The sequence below is a fragment of the Zootoca vivipara genome, chromosome 3 (assembly GCF_965207765.1).
Source record: "Zootoca vivipara chromosome 3, rZooViv2.hap1.1, whole genome shotgun sequence".
Classification (NCBI taxonomy): domain Eukaryota; kingdom Metazoa; phylum Chordata; class Lepidosauria; order Squamata; family Lacertidae; genus Zootoca; species Zootoca vivipara.
In genome coordinates, this window is record NC_142586.1 from 94,989,994 (window position 1) to 95,011,106 (window position 21,113).

Sequence of the window (21,113 nt, forward strand, 5' to 3'; positions counted from 1 at the left end):
CAAGGTGAATTTGACAGATGGTGCTAAAAAGAAGCTGATTAATCTACAGCTGCGAAACAAAGAGATAGATAGATAGATAGATACAGATACTTTATTGTCATTGTACATAGTACGAGATTGCATGCCATCCCATAAAAACAAAAACAAAAACACATACACACACATCGCAACTCCCCAAGATCATATTACTTAGGACAATATGATGAACTATTGTTTTAATGGAATACATTCACTGCTGTTGTGAAGGCACAATGTGCCTCTGCTTTACAATTTACAATAATAAATTCCCAGACCTCTCATGGAAATTGTTGTTAAAAGCATCTTTGAAGATAAGGAATGAAAGGTCAAATGTAGAACTAAAATTTCAGGAAAATATCTGTTCAGAAAGAGAATCTTACATGTTATTTGTCTGGGGGCATTAGGAATGAAAGTATTGGTTTCACCTGCCCTAGAAATTTATCCAGAAATGCTGGATATGCTCCTAACATTGTAGGAGTCTCACTTGGCCATTACTGGCTTTATCTCTGGAACATCCAAGGAAAGCACTGGTAGAGACAGGAGCACAGTTCAGACATCATGCTAGATTAAATGCAAGACCATGGACTGACAAGAGTGAGCACCTTAGAGACTCGCATGCCACTTATACCTCTGTCCACCTTTAATGACAACTATGATTGTATTTATTGCATACCTAATCTACATCTTTACATTTTCCTTATTCTCCCCCCCCCATTTTTCCTCATTTTCCTTATTCTAACTACTTGTCAGGTTAGGAAAAGAGGTCAAAGACATTTGGCAGCCATGATCTTTTCTGAGCTATCACTTAGCCAGAAATGTCATGGCAACTTTTCCTACCTGGTGCTGCTACTGAATGGCAGATCAGTGCGTAAGACTAGTCTCATGAAGCAATTGACATGGTGTGTATTACTGAAGCCTTGGTGGGTGAACTGAGCAGGCCTGACCTGACTCAGTGGTTCTGGTTTTTTTAATTTGTGAAGGAGCTGCTTTGCTCTAAAAATGTAATAGGTCTTTTACATATTTTGCAGGTCTTCACTGAATACATATTAATAATCTAACATTGCACTGCATTATAGATCTTTAACTTTGTGTATGCTGTAAACACACACACGATCACACCCACCCACCAAGGAGCTAGGACCAGTCCTGCTATAATCTGAATACCTGTCAACATCCAGAGGGGTAGCTGTGTTGGTCTGCTGCAACACACACAATAGCTTAAGGCACCTTAAAGACTAACAGATTTACTGTAGGAAAAGCTTTAAGTCTGCTGAAGCAAAAACAACAGCTGGGGCACCATAAAGACTAAAAGATTTATTATAGAGCAAGCTTTAAATCTTCAAGGTGTCACAAGGGTGTTTTAAGTAAGTTTAATTAACCTAGCAATAAACTAATATAGGTATCTAATTCAAAGACTAGGGTTGAACACATGGGAAACTAATTTGGTTTTCAGCCATTTCTAGAATTAATGAAATTCTAATCATAGTATATGCACTATGAAATTGCATATACCCAAAAGTTACAAAAAGGTTTGGTCCAGAACTATACATTTCATATTGGTATTACATTGATCTACAGTAGATCCTCTCGGGACACAGGTGGCACTAAACCACAGAGCCTAGGGCTTGCCAATCGGAAGGTCAGCAGTTCGAATCCCTGCAACGGGGTGAGCTCCCATTGCTCGATCCCTCCCATTGCTCCGGCCAACCCAGCAGTTCGAAAGCACACCAAAGTGCAAGTAGATAAATAGGTACCGCTCTGGTGGGAAGGTAAACGGCGTTTCCATGTGCTGCTCTGGATTGCTAGAAGCAGCTTAGTCATGCTGGCCACATGACCCGGAAAAACTGTCTGCGGACAAACACCGGCTCCCTCGGCCAGTAAAGCGAGATGAGAGCCGCAACCCCAGAGTTGTTCGCGACTGGACTTAACTGTCAGGGGTCCTTTACCTTTACCTTTTACAGTAGAACCTCTACTTACGTCCCACTCTACTTAGGCCCATTCCAAGTCACAACCATGACAAACCCGGAAGTAAACACCATGTTTATTGCGTTTCGAGAAGCGACTGCCGCTGTCTGCACAATGTTGGAGGCAGCAATGCTTCCGAATGACTGTTGGTGGAAACCATGGAAGGGGAAAGTGCTCATGCTCATTTTCTGCATATTTCCCACAGGAATCTATCTGGTTGGCCACTGGGCTGATCCAGCAGGCTAATCTTATGTTCTTAAGAGATATCCTGAAAAGCCTGCTACCAAAATTGATTTCATTCATTTTTACAACATTTTTGAAATCTGGATTACTGTTTAGGAACAATACATCTTTATTTGATCATCTTAATTATGTTTTTACTTGGTCAACAAAGCTTTTTCCAGGATTCCTGACCAGCATCATCCACATTGCATAGTGAGAAACATTGCAGTTTGCCTGCTTTTCTACCACTGTATACTTGGACACTTGTTTTCCAGGAACAGAGACAATGATAATTGTAAATGATAATGCCAGAGTTACTAAAGATAAAGCAACTGATAACGTGGACTCTAATCCATGAAAGTTTATGCCATGGTTAATTTGTTACTGTTCAAGATGCCAAAGCACTTTCTTTTTTTTTTGCTGCAACAGACTAACTGTGCTACCCATCTGGAAATTAAAGACAAAGATTAAACTTGTAAATTTATATAAACAATGGGTGCAATCCACAGCCAATAAAATCAACAACAGATTTACCATTAACTTCAATAACCACAAGCAAGATTTCAACAATACATTTACAAGCATTAAGTTGTGAAGTGTCATATCTTAATTGACATGTTTCATATAAAATGTTGTTGGACTCTAAATAGTCATCCCTAAAAGGGAATAAAAGCTGACCATTGCTCAATAATATTACATTTAAGATAGTTAACCAATATGTGCACTTTAAGATAGTTTAAGATAAGTAACTATCTACGATAGTTGATCAATATGTGCACTTCAACTATACTGAGGCTAAGGTTGTGGTGTACATACTTCTTTTTACTCTGTATTCAGTGCTCTCCAACTGCTGGTTTGTTGTGTACACACAACTTTAGCCACATTCCTCATCTATCCTGTCACTTCTTGAGAAATTCTGCATTTGCCCCCAAACCAGCTTTGATCCAATATGAAAATGCAAGACACAAGAAGACATCCACGCTCCTTCTCCAGCCATTGGTGTGGAGAGAAAGCAGGTGACTTGGAAACACATCCAACTATACTGATGAACACTGTGGAAATGCAATCTGAAATACAGTTGGGAGGGGGTTTAGGCTGTTAATGTGTGCACAGCCTAAGTAACTTTACAGGTGTGACTAACATGCTACAAAGTCCTACATATTAAGTAGGAAAAGGGACAAACATTTTTGCAAATCGTTAGAAGCCAATATTGTGGTGCTTAGTGGGCAGCCATACATTTATATTATACACTAGCTGGCCCTGCCACGCGTTGCTCTGGCTCATCCCTGTGACTCCCCCCCCCACTCTGTCACGACCCATGACCTATTCTGCCCCCTCCTCCCCACCCCACCCCGGTTCATCCCCACCCTGTCCTGACCCATGAGGCATCGCCCCCCTCCCCTGTCACATCCCTGTGACTGGTGCCAGTCCCCTCCCTGAACAAGTGCACATTCAAAAATCAAGCAAACATTTTTTACACCAGCATTTGTTCCTTTGCACTGTCTGTTTTGCACTAACAATGAAGGGTCAATGTGATGTCAGGAGAAGGAGCTGCAAACTAAATTGCTGTTGTTGGAGGGAGAGAAATGACTGTTTAAAGCTACAATTTCTTCTGAGACACAATTCTATATATAGGAAGAGACTTCTAAAGGGTATGAAATTGCTGGGAGAAAATTGAGGTATAAAAGTAGCTAGAGCAAAAGCAATCTATTGATCAAGATGTGAACTTTTCCTGCTTCAGGAAAACATAGAACTGGAAACATGGGAAGAGGTTTAGCAACTTTCTCTTGGCCTCTTACGGCTTAAGGAGACATGGAACAGCCCTAGTCTGGCTCTCACACACCTTTACCTCTCCCACTCCTGTGTGGCCAGGAGAAGTAGAAGCTTCTGCTTCTGTGCTTGCTTAATAGAAGCTTTTTGTACAGACTGCGTAAACAAACTGTAGTAATATAAAATATGTTTAGCTTCAAACAAGAGAACTCAATCTGTAGTTTTTGAAGCTATCTTATCTGAAAGTAACCACAATTAAAATTAACTACAGTTCTAGGTCAAGCTAACACAGGAAGCTGTGGTAAAGCAAAAGCTCCCAAACTCCTCCTCCTCCTGGGTGTGGTGCCCACTTAACCATAGTTTAGTGTGACATCCAAATGCAGCCATTGTTCTCTCCAGCTATAACCTTTGAGCTCTAATCCTTCATTCTGCAGTAAAAGAGCGACAAACAATGAACCCATTCCTACATCCATGTCACCTAGGAGTCTATGGTTGTCATGCAACTAAATGTAACCAATTTTAATCCGTTACAATTTAACAGCAAGTTAACAGGTAGTGTCAGCAAAAAATTTGTTCTGCCATAGAAAAATTAATACAGAACACAGACTATACTTAGCAAAAAATATTGGGTGTCATTTTTAAATGTTTGCAAGAAGAGTATACTTCAGGTGTTTTACTTACCATTTTTACTATATCAGAATATGCTGATTCAACTAACACACCACGATGTGTTGAAACATATTCCACCAGTTCATTCAGTGTTGCTCTTTTAATTTCTTTGCTTCTCAAGTCAGAGACAGAGTCCATGAAATCAAACAATACACAACACTGCTGTAACTTCTGAGAGAAGAGGTCTTGCTGTTCATTTGAGGTGGCATCTATAAAGGAAAAAAGGCTGCAGAATTAGAATTTAATTCCTGTAGAATTTATAGAAACCAATATAACTTCCATCTCAACAGCAACAAACTAACACCAAGCAGGAAATATCAAATCCAATGTTCTATTAGCAGACATATAATTGTTACTTTATGTATAGAGCCCCTTCTTCAGCAGCACTAGCTGAACTGTAACATATTTATATGTTTTAATTTTTCTAATTCTGATATGGTCCTCTTTCCATGATCCTGAGGAAAATTGTACAGTATTCCCAGGTTCTAGGAAATGCTCTTAGGTTTGCTACAAAGTCAGCCAGTGCAAATTGCCCATGCATTTAGTGAGCAAGGGTTCTTTCTTGAGGAGGAATGCAGAACCAGCTTTCTACTGGCTAGAGAAGTGGTTCTCAAACTATTTTCTCTGGACCACACTTGCAGAATAACAATTTTCTCATGCCACGCTGATTTTTTATTAATAAGAAATACATTGGAAAACAAAATGGAAGAACTCCTAGCAATGCTTGATTTACAACACAGAACACAACTATTATCACAGGACATCCAGAAAGTATAAAACAATGCAGCTACATATTCTGCAAATAAAAATATTAGTTTGATACTATATTATACTGTGCTGTGCTGAAATGTTTAAATATTTCTTTGATTGTCCTTGAATCTTCTGGCCACACTTGTCATCCTCTCCTGTCACATCAGTGTGGTTCACCACACCCTTTGAGAACCACTGGGCTAGAGTATTGAAATTAGGCTGGATAAACCCAGTCAAAATTCCTGCCTAGCCATAAAATTAACTGGGCAATTTGGGACAGTCACACCCTCTCAGTTTAACCTACAAACAAGATTAAACTGAATCTGAGTATCACATGCAAAATATAAAAATGTCCTACTTCATGACATGCTGCTATGCATTCTCAACTAATTTTACTAGTAACATGCCATTAAAACTGTCCTAAGCAGAGAAGTACCCTTTCGGTTTATCATCAATTTACATTTTTACAGTTCTTACACAAACAAAAAAATCAACCCAGGATCAAATACAGTATAATACTGTTGCTAAAAATCACAGGGTCAATCACTTTGCAGTTATCTTCCAAAACACTCATAACATGTTTACATATCTATATCACCACACTTTAAGGAAATTATGAGAGAGAGTAACTTGTACAAATGTGTCATGAGAACATCACAAGTGTAGCACAGTGAGCAATAACTGCCAACAGACTTTATTGTTAAAAATTGGACCACCATAAAGAACGTTAAAACCAGTGTTCAAAACTCCCATTGTTCTCGGCGCATTTTGCAATGGGGAATTTCATTAGTGCGAGCAGTTTCTGAGCTCTGGGAGCAGTACTGTGCCTAAGATTTTAGAATAAAACTGCAGTGGAAGGAAAGGAGGACCTTTTTCTGCCTCCCCACTTCCAAGCTACTCTCTGAACACTGGAAAAGAGACCATCTTGAGAATATTAGAAAGGTGGGTGGGAAAAGGACTAGACCATTTGAAAAATGAACATAATATTTTAGCTGCAGTTCATTGATTTTCAGCTTTGTATTCTGGTTATAAAATAAGTGCACCTAGAGTCCTAGACATTCCATTGTTGTGCCCATAACCTAGGTTTAAGGTGTCGTTTAGCTCCTAGCTTTCATCTCAGTTTCTAACACTGGTTAAAACACATATCACCATGCTGAGGAGAACCAATTCAAGTAAAGCACTCCATGGGGTAAAAAATTCCTATGAGGAGGGCCCCAATTCCCATCTCTGCCTATAGTCTACTCTTCCCTCCCAAGCAACATAATACTGTATAAATTTTCAGAGAGTTCACCAATACAGTTGTAGCTTGGTTTTCAAACAGCTTAGTTCTTGAATGTTTTGGCTCCTAAACGCCGCAAACCCAGAAGTGACTGTTCCGGTTTGCAAACTATTTTTGGAAGCCAAATGTCTGACAGAGCTTCTGATTGGCTGCAGGAGCTTTGGAAGTCAAACGGACTTCCAGAACAGATTCCGTTTCACTTCCAAGGTACGACTGTACTAACAACCAGCTTTCCAAGGAGCACAACATACAAAGACCTCTATATTCTAAATATATTGGTATACAGTTCATTTCAAGCCTTTTTCTACACTCCTCCTTCTAGTTTGTGACATAAAGTAAACAGTCACAATGGCACAGAGAGGGTGGGTGCCAATCAGTGAATTTGTGTGGTCCCTCATTGGCTTCTATTCATCAAGCTTCCATTCTTTTTTAAATACATGCTAGAAAAGTAGTAGAACCTGAGTAGGCATATATGAAAACTTACGACATGTAATAAAAGTCAGCAGTGGCTGCCTGGAGCCCTGTCTAAATTAATATTTCCAATGTTTTTCTACCAGTACAGATCTGCAAGGTTAGATGTTTCCCTCAAGGAAGAGGATGCAGAGAACAAAGCAATATCAAATCCGAGTTCATGTAGTCATTTTGCTTTATTTAATGAACTGATTTATAGTCCACCCTTTATCTGAGGGTCCTAGGGTGGAATCAGAAACACTAACATGAGAAGAAATAAACATTACAATAAAATTAAAAAACATAAAACCAAATGCAATGCAAATATTCAAGTACAAATTTAACATTTATCAGCATCCAGAATTCAAACCACAATGCCTTTTTCTTCAGCCCCTCCAGTAAACCTTCATTCTATTTTATTCTCAAGTCAATTTCTATAGAATCCAGGCAAATTCATATATTTCTCCCAACCTATCCTAAAACCCTCTCCAGCAACACATAAAAAGATAGAGAGTTCAAAGCAATTAATTTTCCTTGACATGCTGCAGATATTGCCTGCAGGAGTACAATGTGAGGAACTCATTTTCTTCCACTAGCACAACACAAGAAAAACATATAAAATACTCAGAGGACAACTATTAGCATACTTCCATATCCTATGTAAAGTATCCTCCAAGGATAGCCAGAAAAATGGAGAAGTACTGAGGTACAAACAGAGAGGAGGTTTTCTGCCTTATTAATGTGTGTCTCTTATAACTGACTATCTTCTGCAGATTCAATATGTATCTTCTGAGCATTCAATTTCTGGAGATTGTAACTGCACAGAACATGTTTCTTAAGCCACTGAAATGGAGTTGATTCGCCTCTAAACAACTTTTAATTAAATTAAATAATTTAATTTAATAACACATTAAGTCATCCCTACCAATCTTGGTGTGTTCTGGAGTGCTGCCCCGAGTTTACCTAAATGTCTCTTTAAAATGCTTTGATTGATCTTGTGTCTTGTCTGCTCCTGCCATCCCTGCAATAGTCTGGTTGTTTAGGTATGCAGTTAGACAGATCTAAAGACATCCAAATCTTCCATAAGAACATTTTAAAATGTAAATTCAGACAAAAAAAGCTAAGTGTACACTCCTAGAGCAGGGCTACCAGGAATACACAACTTGGCTAGTTAAAAACACATTCGGCTGCACTGGCTATCATTTCTTACATTTCTGCTAAAGGAACAATATACATCTCTGCACTTAGCTCTCACCTCTGACTCCTCAAAGCTACCAAAAGTGACAGCGGCCACACCCCGCACCTGTGGCTCCTTGAAGCTGTCAACACTGGCAGTGGTCACACCCTGGGAAAACTGCTTTGACTGGCTGGCCAAACCAGGTGAGGTAGCTGATGGGTCTCAAAACCTCAGGGAATTAGGGACTTCCCCTGCATGCAAAGACAGGCTCCAGCAGATTGAGCAAATGAGACCAAGAATGGGTCCAACAGTCAAGAAAGTGGTTTCTGCACTTGCTGTAGAGGGAAGTGCGGGGCAGATGGGGCTTGTCAACCTGGGAAGGTAGTCCATCTAGGAGAAGGGAAACTCTTATCCTAAACCCCTGCTGCCTTGCAGGATATCGTTGAGAGAACGAAAGGCTAAGGAGTAAACCGTACACACATCCAGAGTAAACTCCTGAAGACAGCTGGATGGCACCTTGTACGCCTCTTTCTGGCAACTCCTGCAGCCAAGCTGGTGCTAACATATTGCTCTGCTTTCCTCTGGACCACATCAGAGAGGCCAAACCACTGATTGAAATGCTCTAGAAAATCAGAACACCTGGATCTGGTATGTCTATGTCATTAATTCATTTAGGGTGCAACCATATGGCCCCTGTGAAAATGTTCTAGGGGGTCATTCATAGGATTGTAGCTCTCCATCTCTGCCTACAGAGCAGGAAGCCTAATCATGGATGCCTCTTTTTTGTAGCTATGGAAGCCAGTGGGAAGGAAGGGGGAAAGCTAAAGATGGAAAGCAGAGCAGGTGGAACTAAAATGCCACACCCCTTTTATCCTGCTGATTCAAGGCCAAGAAGGCTTTTGATTTGGTTCTTTGTCTGCCTTTGATTCCCCCCCCTCCACTAACTAGGTAGGGATTGGTGTATTGCGCTCAATAGTATCAGACACCCCTTAGGTAATTGAAGGTTTATAAAAATTATACTAACTCTTGGAAATGTGGTAGGAATTCTTTATTACACAGTTGGCGGCATTTGAGGGAAGAAATCTTTTATAATTAAGAAGGTTATACCACAAGTCATACTTTTAAATACAGTACCTATATTTATTTTCTTATTTGGACTGTGCAGTATCAAGGACTGCAGACTAAGCTTAGCATGTATTTGACCTGTGATGCTAGCTGGAATTCAATTATAGCAGAAACACTGGACAAGCATTTGAATGGTCTGCAAGTGGGAAGAACAATGAAATTGGAATAACCTTCTCATTATATACATTTTCCAACTCAAATGAATTTCCTCCAGAAATAATTATTCTGCATGGAATATGAAATGCCATGTTCTCAGTCTGATTACCCAGCACAACAGAAGTGCAGAAACGATACAGGAAAGTTGAACATTCTCACTGATGTGGGCATTTTCCCAAGTTATGCCATTTCACACCATTATGGATTCATTGCCAATTAATTTGGCTGACCACCGTTTTATGCCTTTACTTCTCTCAGTGCTCCAGCTTATTTTCAGTAGTCACAAATAGACCATAAATACATACAGTGTGTGTGTGTGAAATGTGACTATTCACAAGCCTACTTCAAAAAAGTGTATTAGGATATTATTAAGATCTTCCCTGGCTGTCCCTACCATTCTTCAGAAAAAATGCAAGGTATAAAGCAAGTAACTAAAAATGATCAACAAAGATTTGAATATTTCAGTTTCCAAAGTTCTGAAAGTTACAATTGTACAAAAGATAGCACACAAAACCATAGTTTCCTATTGCCAAGGCAAACTGAATGCCTAATGCATCTATGAATAGTTGGGCAAGTTTAAAAGTCCTTACTTGATATATATCAAAACAATTATCCTATTCAACACACTGAAATGAGAAGTGCTTGCTTTACAATTTCATACCCACTTTGACATCCTACAATTTGTCCACTAATGTTGTCAGTAACAAGCTCAAGGTAAATCCTGCTGAATTTTACCTACCAAATTTCCTGAACATAGGCTACATTAGGTAAACCAAATCTATGGCCTGTTATCCACATGTCAACTTAGCAATTCAACTTATTGTGAATATGCTACTGATATAATTGGTTTCCCTCAGAGCTTCTAGACATGTGCAAGGCCTAAGAGAACATGACAGGTGTTAACTTGGAAGCTAGCATAATCTGTAGGGCCCTGGAGGATGGGGATTGGGGGAGGTGGTTAAAGATGTTTGTGATTTCTCATGTGCAATTAAGCTGCTGAGCAATGAAGCTGGAAGAAGCAGAGCTAGCAGTCAGATAGGGAAAAGAATAGGTAGCAGTAGCAATCATGCATTTTGTTGCTATTCTTGCAGAAGTGTTTGCACCTCAACATAACTTGTCCCAGACTCATAGCCTATGTTATGAGGGTTTTAAGGCTTAAGAGCTTTAGTCACCTCTTTACCATTTGAAAGAAAGATACTGAATAACATTTTCCATTTTTAGACACTGCTGTACAGTGGTACCTTGGTTTTAGAACAGCTTAGTTTATGAACAACTTGGAAACAGAAGGCTGCAAACCCGGAAGTAGGTGTTCCGGTTTGTGAATTTTGCCTTGGAAGCAGAACCTGTTCTGCTTCTTGTTGAGTGTGTTCTGTTTGTGAATCGAGTCCCCCGCTGCTAATCAGAGGCTTCCTGTTGAGTCTGTCGGCTGTTGAGTCCCAAGCACCCACGCAACACAGAGGTGATATTTGGAGCTTTTGTTTTCGCTAATTTTTTGTGTTTTTGTTTGTGTGGCTTTTTCGATTTTTAGACTGTGACTGTGGCTTGTGGCTTCATTTTTGTGACTGTGTGGAACCCAGTTCAGCTACTGATTGATTGTGTGACTGCAGAAATGGATAAAAGCCCCCCATCCAAACAATGACTATCATCAGTGCACACAAGAAATTTTTTAAAAAAATTTTATCATCTACAATACTGTCTTATTTATTTTATAGTACAGTACATTGATTATTGCTTTCATTTTATGGATCAATGGTCTCATTATATAGTAAAATCCATTTTAAATTGCTGTTTTAGGGATTGTTTTTAACATTCTGTAACGGATTAATCCATTTTGCATTACTTTCTATGGGAAAGCACACCTTGGTTTTGGAATGCTTTGGTTTTGGAACAGACTTCAGGAATGGATTAAGTTTGGGAACCAAGGTACCACTGCAATGGCACACTGGAATAATTCTTCTTGTTGTCTGCTGCTCTCATCCATGTCTACAGAAATAAAATTCAAATACTGTATTCTAAAGACCTTTATAACTCTAAATCAAGCATTAAACTTCTACGTAAGTTAACTGCTTTAAAAACTGAGATAGGTTTGTTATACATCAACTTTCTGTAGCTTTAGATGTTGTTGTGGAAACACGGGTAGAACCATAGCAAAAATGGCAGCATAATGTGAGGCTACATGGACAAACATGATTCACTGATCTTTAGTATCCATCCCTTTACTTCTTTTTTATTTACGAGTTGTGAGTTGGGACCACCTAACCTTTGTGTTTTGGCACAAGGCATCAGCAGCACCTTCATAGGCTTTGTGCAGTGTTCATGTCTGTTCTGCAAAGAAGCTTTTTACGATTTAGAAACAAGAGGGCTGCTGAGTTTTTCATATAAGCCCTTCTCACTTCTACCACACCACCTATGCATATTCATAAGAACTGCCTTCCTGAGCAGATTGTTTTGCATCCTGCATCCTAGCAAATATTTTAAGACCAACAATGTGCAAGAAACACTATCACTCACAACTGATGGTACATAGTTTGCCTCTATCAAAGGTCTAAGGACACCCTGGCTGCAGTGTGACATTTTGTAACTATCTTGGCTGCAAGATTTATCACCGACAGGCTTGTCTACTCTCCTCAAGCATCTTTCCACACATTGCAAACACTTCAAAATATAGACATAAATTTATTTTAGCCTACATTACTGGTTCCCAGTACCTGCCTACAGTCTTGATTTCTGCAAGGCAGGCCTTGCTTGTGAGACCCTTTGGTGACTACAGTCCATAGGGCAACTACATATAGCAGAGCACCCTGTTAATGAAACACCCTCGCTGTAGACATTTGGTTTCCCCCCCTCTCACTCTGTTTTCAGTTAGCAATTGGGAACCTTTTTGTTTCTGCATGCCTTCAGTTCATAGTGGAATTGCCCACACATGTGCAACTTTTTAATGGGCATTATACTGTATTTTTATTGTATATTATATTTCACTGTTTTACTGCTTAAGGTTTCATTCTTGAAAGCTGCACTGTGCTCTTTCCAAGAGGAACAGGAACTGTGGGGAATAAAAGTAACAATGATAATATATCGGGCACTGCGTGAAATCCAAAATCATGTGAGCAGACTTCCACTTGTACATTAAGGATTCCCCTTCCTCTCTTCCCTCTGCAGACCCACACCATCCTCAAAATCTGCTCAGAGTTCTTCAACTCTCCAGAACAGATTTGAGGAGCACACAGGACAGCAGAGAGGCACAGAAAGTCTCAGTGTCCTACTAGAAGTCAGTTCAAAGGATGCAACACATTATTTCTAAACTCACCATATTCCTAGAAAGATAATCATAAATTGGGCTACAATTCATTATGTGTTTGTTTAATATGATGTATTTACTGAAAGAATAATGTGGCACTAATTAGACAGCCATACCAGCCAGTTTCACAAGGCTAAAAAAGGTTCTTATGTAAGTTTTAAGTGCATACTTAGGGTCTTTCAAGAAAAGAAGAATAACCCACTTCTGGAACAATCCTACTATATTTGTATAAGCATACTGACAATTCAAACATTACAATTACTTTGAAGGCTGGATCTAGAAACATCACAGAAGCGATTCAGTTAAATGCATTCTAAACTTCATACAGGGACATCCCATTGATGAAAGATGGGACTCTATAGCACCATCAGTGTTATAACACATATAAAGCACTTTATCTTTATGAATGTACCTGAGTCCATAGTCTATATTTTAACTAGCATAGGATGGGTGGGGGTAGGCAAGAGACACTAGCTAATTTCTAAGTAAGGGAACATTCTAAATAGCTTTTGAACAAATAGAAGTTACTACAAATACAAAAAAGGAAAGAAAATTTGGTTCCAAGGCTTGTGACTATATACACTAACACAGGATAGCAAACATAGGCTAGCCAACAGTCAAGGATGCTGTAGACTCCCAATAGCATCTGGAGAACACTATGTTGGCTACTCTTGCAATAACTTCACATTAGCTGTTTTAAGACAAATAAAATCTCACCTCACAGTGAACTGCTTCATGAGAGACAGAATTAACCAACAATGAAGGGAGGGGGAAACAGTGCTGTGTATTGTCCTGAGTTTAAACCCATGCACTCATTGGGTTGGGCTCTCAACACATCACTCCATCTGTTTGCCACCTGCAACTAGGAAGAGGGATCCCTGGACAGTACACTGCTTCAGAAACAAACAAAATCTCTCCCAACTTGTTCAAGTTTCCCCTCTTCTTTTAACATCCCTCCCCTTGTATCTCCCTCCCCCCTTTTTTTGCATTGTGAATTGGCAGGCAAAGATCTGGGTTTTTTATTTTTGTACAACACTCAGCACATAAATAAAATATAAATATATAAACAAGGTGATGGCTATGATAATTATAGTAACAAATATTACAAATTATTAGAAATAATAAACTGACATTCTGCTGAACTCTCTAAGTCCTCTTGTACTTTGTAGTGCAAGGGAAGAGGTCACATTATTCCAACACCACACATGCAGCATTTCTCCCTGCTGAATATATGAATTGCAACCAATATCATTAGGTATTTTGTTTGGATTCCTTCTATACTGCACAAGACTTAACTTCCAAAGATGATGACATGTAAGCCCAGATGATAAGATCTCCACTTATAATTAACATCTGGAGAGGTGAACAGGAGCACTCATAGCATGTATAGAAAATGTCAGAACCAATTATTGCTTTAGCCAGCAGAAAGCCTCTATAACATGGAATACTGTGTGAACTAGGCCTCAAAGATCTGCTGATAAATGGACAACAGATTTGCAAACAAAACCCTTTAAAAATATTATTGCCGCCAGTCAGTAGGTTGGACTGGATTCCCCCCCCCCGTAGGTTTTTATCTATGAAAGGCAGGTTTAAAATATTATAAATGAATAGACTTCAGACCAGATAAAGTCAATTAACCTTCAACAATATTTAATATTTCTCTCCTATTCAAGTAAATAAGTTTATTCAATTTAACACCTGCACAACTAGAATCTGACTCAACTTGAATGCAATAAACATGGAAAAAGAAATTCAATACTATGCTGGCACAAAGATGCTGAAGATTAAAATAGAAAGGTTCTGCATGTGAAGACTGTCAATGGACACTATATTTAGCAATTACTGTTCATGAAAGTGTATTTTTTTAATTCAGACATTCTAGGGAGGTCACATCTTGAAGAACTTAAGCTATGAATAGTATCTTTGTTTAGAAGACATGGAAACTTTGCAATGCTATGTGAAAGCTGTGTTAATAAAACTGAAAATACCTTAAAAGCCTACATATTAAAAACACAATACAGTAGTTGTTGATCCACATTTCTAAAATTTAAGAATGTATATGTTCCTTCCTTTTCTTAAGAAATCAAGAGGCTAACATTAAAAACAATTAACATAATAACTAATCATTACTGAAACAAAGCAACAGGACACAAAAAAGGGACAAAGTCTATCAAGATAAAAGCAAAACATAGATTGATAGCTCCACTGCAGCAACTAAATTAGCAAAATACACATTGTGTTCAATTTCAAACCCTTATCTAAAATGCCAAGCATTTCCCATTCATCTAAAACACTCAATATTGTGGCTAAAAGTACTAGAAAGCTGTAAAAGGTATAAAGCAACAATTAAGGTGACCCTGGTCCTTATGAACAATTTGTGGAATAGATCTGCAGATGCTGAATGGAACATATGACAGAAGGTGTAGGATGTTACATAACCAGACTAGCTTTGGTTGAAATCCTAAGCATATTTATAGGGAAGCTCAGCTGAAATCAACAAACTTTCAACTTTTTTATTTCTCATGAAAGATATCAAAATTATTTAATATTTAAACATATGCAAAACAATTTCATATTAAAAACTATTTTTTGTACTCAAAATTGGGATAAAAGTATGTGCTTAAAAGATTCATTTTAAAAGCAAAGTCTTGAACAGATGCTGAAAAGGCCATGGGGAGAGCACACCCCAAATGCCCAATTCCTACATCATACAAATGGACCTCCTGATAAGATAGAATCTGCAAGAAAACTCTCCCTGCAGAACACCACCCTGGTTGGTTGCATATATAAAGGAGTGAGCTTATCCTTTATGTATTGCCGTCCCAATATGTATAGCACTCTGTTCACCAGTACAAGCATTTGGCACTTTGCCCAGTAGATAACCAACAGTGTAATGTGATGGCAAAAGTCTGCCCAGGGAGCAGTCAAGCTGCTGCGTTTTACACTAGTTGCACTTCTGTTCAACCCCAGGAGCAGCCCCCCCCCCAGCACATTGCAGTAGTTTAACCTGGAGGTTACCACATTGACCAGGCTACCCAGGTCCAGAAATGTCTATAGCCATCTTACCAGCACAAGCTGGTAAAACACATTCATAGCTACTGAGAGCCTCTAGCAGAGATTATTCAGCAGCACCCCCAGACTACAAACCTGGTCCTTCAGGGAAAGTATGGCCCCATCCAAAGCAGGCAATTGAGGGAACCATGCACCCACAGCACTTTTGTATTGCCAGGTTTTGGAGCTCCAGTGAGCATGCTAGCCATCTGCCAAGTCTAAGCCAAGAGCCCAGGTTCAAATGGCATGCTAAGCTAAACCTTGATTTAGCTCACCAGAGTGTGGGAATGAAAAAAGACTGGAGAGAAACTAAGCACTCCTCTCTGGGATCCTGCATATTTACGCAGTCCCTACAAGCCACAGTTTGGCTTACCAAGCTAGGCAAATGAGGTCACAAGCAGAGATTCAAAGAATACCGTAAGTCTTGCTAGCAAAAGGCCATGTAATGACTTGTGCTAGCACAATGGGGCTTTCCCCCCCTCCCTCCTTCCATTCTGCCCCAAAGTGGCTTGGGGTAGTCAGCAGAACCCCCAAAACAATGCACGGGGGGGGGGGTTGTTCTGTCTGGCAAGCTGATATGCTTGTGTTGATGCAATGCTTTCCATAGCACTACACTGGATCCTCTCCTAGTGTCTCATTTTAAGAAATCATTAAACACCTATCTGGTTAACTAGGTTACACTAGATTTAGTATAATACTCATGTTACATTTTAAGTTTAATCTAGCCCAGATGGATTTATCAAACTACAGCATTTGATAAGAGTTTTTGAAAAGTTTGCCCACTGTAAAACTATGGTTAAAATAACTGCTTTGCAATTATATCAGAATTATCTCCCTTGAGAGTAGAAGAGGTACGGAACACTTCTGTCACGCAAATTCTTGAATCCATATTTGGACACTCAGTTTTTAAATTGGAAAAAAACTGAGCCTCAAAAACCTCTCTCAAATCTTGAAATTCTTTGGCATACTTCCAATCCTTTCACTATAAAGGGCATACGTTTCCACCAGGAGTCAACCTCATTTGAAAACAATATAAAATAAACAGATTTGATTTCAGTGTTTTTTTTAAAAAAATCTTTTTCTTTTCCAGAGTTGAAAATCTGAATGTTTCCACGGTGCTAACTACAGATTTCCCACTGGGTGCAGTACTTTATGAAATCAACTCCCTAATGGTATTTAATCTAACATAGGCACCATCTTCCTACCGTAGGGTTTTTGTTGTGGGTGCCCAGTCTCTACCCCGTCTGTCTCTATGGTCGCCTCCACACAACGCGGCCACCATGTGTCACCTCCATGGCTGCCTCTGTGCACCACATGCCAGACGCCATGACCACCACCTTACTTCTTGTGCTCTGGCACCATGGCAACGACTGAACTGGGGCCTGCACCTCTGCTCCAATGTCCTGGTCCAGTCTACGCCGTAGTGCTGAAGCGCATGCACCATCACGTGACATCATCATATCATAACGTCAGCACATTGTGGCATGGTGCACGTGTGCTTCTATGTTCATTCAGCAACATGCTTTCTTAATTTGATATTCTATAGGTATCAAACAAGGACCAAAAATGACAGTAACATTTTAAGTCTAAATTATAAGGGTAAACCTAGCAAGTGCTTTAAATGGAATCATAATAGCCCCAATTTAGTATGCCCTGTAATATAAATGCACAAAGCAGTTCCTCCCCTAATTTTACCAGTCCATACAGTGATACAGTACTTTATTACGGCCATAGGCCCATATCAAGTTATCAACACAAAACAATGTACATCGTACAACAGAACAAAACAAAACAAAAGTAAACAAAATCAATTCCATTCATAAAAATCCTATCCCTATAAATATTATAAAATTACAATTACAAGGTAAAACATATCACTTAGATCATCTGGTCACCACTATAAATCAAACATTAGGGCAAAAAAAAAATCAATAATCATAAACTAACCCATTTTTCCTCTTGTAGGATAGAACTGCAATCAGGTATCTAGCTACAGGGAGTGATGTACTTGGCTCGTTATCCTGTAACAAATATGTTAACTGGGATTCCGAAGTCTTATCCAAAGTTTCAGATATTAAGGGGGATAAAAATCTGGTCCGAGGGACCATGTGCAAGGGGCAACAGAATAATATGTGATGGAGGGATTCTATGGATCTGTTGTCACATGCACACAGAACTGAACTCTGGCCTTTCGAGAACCTATTATTCACAACATTGCAAGGAAAGACATTAAATCTTGCCTTAATAAAGGCAAACCTATGGGCCGCGACTGATAGGGATGTCAAATAAGATGGAATCTGCGGGGAGGGCACTATGCCGAGGTTCGATGGTGAACAGGTACCACTTCCCATTATGACATTTTGCTGGAGGTCCATCTCCTCTAGTTTTTGCTTGAGGGTTCTTTTAGCTGTGGCAAGGTCTAGTTTCAACAAGTCCGAAGGGGACAGTCCATAGGACACAATTTTAGTATGGATCGTTTTTGCCCAGGGACTAGGAAACTCGTCTCGCCAAAGACATTGAATCAAATAACGATTCGGAAGCCTGTACCACAGAGACAGCCAATAGCATAGAATACGCCTCCAGAAAATAGTTTCTAGAGAGGAGATTTTTAATTCTAAGCGAATGGCTGAATTACTGACACACTGAGGCAGTTTTAATAGACGTCTCATGAATTGATTTTGGATTACCTCCAAAGGCCTTAAATTTACTGCGGCCCCCCATAGTGGGGCAGCATAGGTCATTTTCGCAATCACTTTGTTGTTAAATACCTTCAAGGCGGATGGAACGTGGAGAGCCCCGTCAGAGAAGAAAAAGCGCAAAAGCGCGAAAGAAAGGGCTTTGGCCTTATTTAGGGTATATGCAATATGTGCTTTCCAACCCATGTTGTGTTGGAGATAAACTCCTAGGTATTGAAATTTAAAAACCTGTTCGATAGGTTTCCCGTCTAGTATTTACCAGTCCATAGTGCCCACACATCATAGTGCAAATCTGATCACATGATTATAACTAGTATCCCTTGTCCACCACCTGGATGAAGTCCAACAGCAAGTAGTTTTGCCATTTGCCCAGAACTGCAAAAGCAGGGGAAGTTACAAAGCACCCACTGGGCACAATACAAAGCTGCTGGATTAGATTCAGCTAAGTGGGTCATATGTTGCACAGTCCTGTTAAAAAACTTGTTGCAATGTGGCACATAAATTGCAGATCAGCAAAATAAGGGATAAGTTCCATTGTGCTTGTGCTTTCCCATACATATCTGAACAAGGTCCTTCAATTTGCTTTGCAATTCTATTCCTTATAAACACTTAGTATAGAAAAAGCATATTTAAGACAATCCATCTATTATTCTCCTTCAAACCTTCAATTTACAGAGAATGAAAACTGATAATTTATGCCAGGCACTCCTTAACAAATAACTTGTACAAGATAACCAATAACAGCTATCTGTCATGCATTTTAAAGACCACAAACTACCTGTAGTATCACCAGCTAGAGCAGCACATACTTCAGAATGACAAAAGGGAAGACAACAATGTCCCAAGACCTGGAAATATTCCTCAATATGTAGAGCATGCTCAGTTGTCTACAATTTTTTGTTAGGCTTAATTGCCAACTACTACTTGAAGTCACCATCAACCACTCTCTTCTCTCTTTTACTGAGGTTTTCGGCACATGAAGAGAGCCAAGGAGAAAGGAAAGGTGGTTTATCTCCCTACCAATGGCGTTTTGGAAAAGCTGTGAGCAACACCTTGCTACTTTGGTAGAAGTCTAACAGGGAAAGGAAGGAGACCCCCTCTTCTCTCTGACCTGCAGAAAACAGTGAAATAAACGTTGCCAGGACCTAAGGTGAAGACAGACTGTCCCGTCTTCCCCACAATTCACATAAAATTCAGGAAAATGTATCTCTGTGCTGGGTATGTGGAAAAGAAACATGGGTAGTTACAAGACAAGAGGAGGAGGAGCTCCATCTCTCTCCAGTGTGCACTGTTGACAAAGACAATAAACTGGCACATACACAGAGTAGAAGGAAGTATACACACACTCTCTCTTTTTCTATATGTGTGATGTAGTGTGTACATTTGCCCAAAGTCCTCCACTCTTACAGACACAAGGTTTTAGTACAGGTATTTGCACATATTCTTGCTATGGCACTTGCTTCTCTCTTTCCTTCCCTCACTATCTCTCTCCACACCTATTTGTTTGTTTAATTTCTTACCCACCCTTCACTCAAAAGTCCCCAGTTGGGTTACATACAATTAAAAAATACAATACTTAAATCCACAAAAAATACAGACAGCCATTTATGTGAATTCAGTATGTGTGCGACCTTGTATACACGCCGAACGCAGAAGCAACCCAGAAACTTCATAAAGACATCACTGAAATGTCTCTAAAAGGGTGTGGTGGGGGCAGAACAGGGTATTTGTAGGCTTCAATGATATATGATTTCACTGACGTGTGCAGTGTCTCAGAACGTAACTCCGTGTAAATGGGCGCTATCTGTACAATAAAAAAGCACCACTCAAAATTAGATAAATTTGACAAAACAACACCTCACCCCACCAAAATTTGGGCAAAGAGATACACCTTGACATGACAAAAAAGTTATACAGTATCAGTGCAAGACGCACCTTAGTGAGAGCACTCCACAACGCATGGGCTACCACTGAAAAGGCCCTACAATGCACCTTTGCCCTCAAACTCTTTTTTTGGTAATGTCACCAAGAGCAGAGTCTCCCTGGGTGATCTTACTCAGATAAGTTGATATGGAAGCAGACAATACCTCACATACTTTGGGCCCAAGTTGTTAGGACTTGATATTGTTAGAATATCTTTCGGAGGATTTTACTTACCATCACTACCGGTATCAACATGGTTAGTTTATCCTGAGTTCACTGCTCCTGTTTTTATTGTATTTTAATGTCTTATTCTGGAACACTTTCAGATATTTTTTAATGAAAGGTGGTATACTACTTTAAACAAAAGAATAAATACATTTCCTATATATTGTGTATGCTGCTAATTATATAAATTGGTATCCAATTTGCAGGTATCGCTACCTTCCAACAGTTTCTAGTTTAGTAAAAAAAATTACCTTAGAAATTATTTCAGCTGGAAAACATCACCAACTGAAGTTTCAGGACCTGCCTTATGAGTCATCGTTTTTGATGGGCATGCAGTAT

At 39.4% G+C, this 21,113-nt stretch overlaps 1 protein-coding gene across 1 annotated transcript in view; it reads right to left on the reverse strand.

Moving 5' to 3' along the window:
• PPP2R5A (protein phosphatase 2 regulatory subunit B'alpha) overlaps positions 1 to 21,113 on the reverse strand; it is a 42,690-nt gene that overhangs the window by 18,728 nt on the left and 2,849 nt on the right. Inside the window, exon 2 of the mRNA XM_035111284.3 lies at positions 4,657 to 4,853. Within this exon, the coding sequence (XP_034967175.1) occupies positions 4,657 to 4,853 (197 nt within the window). The remainder of the gene's footprint in view (positions 1 to 4,656; positions 4,854 to 21,113) is intronic.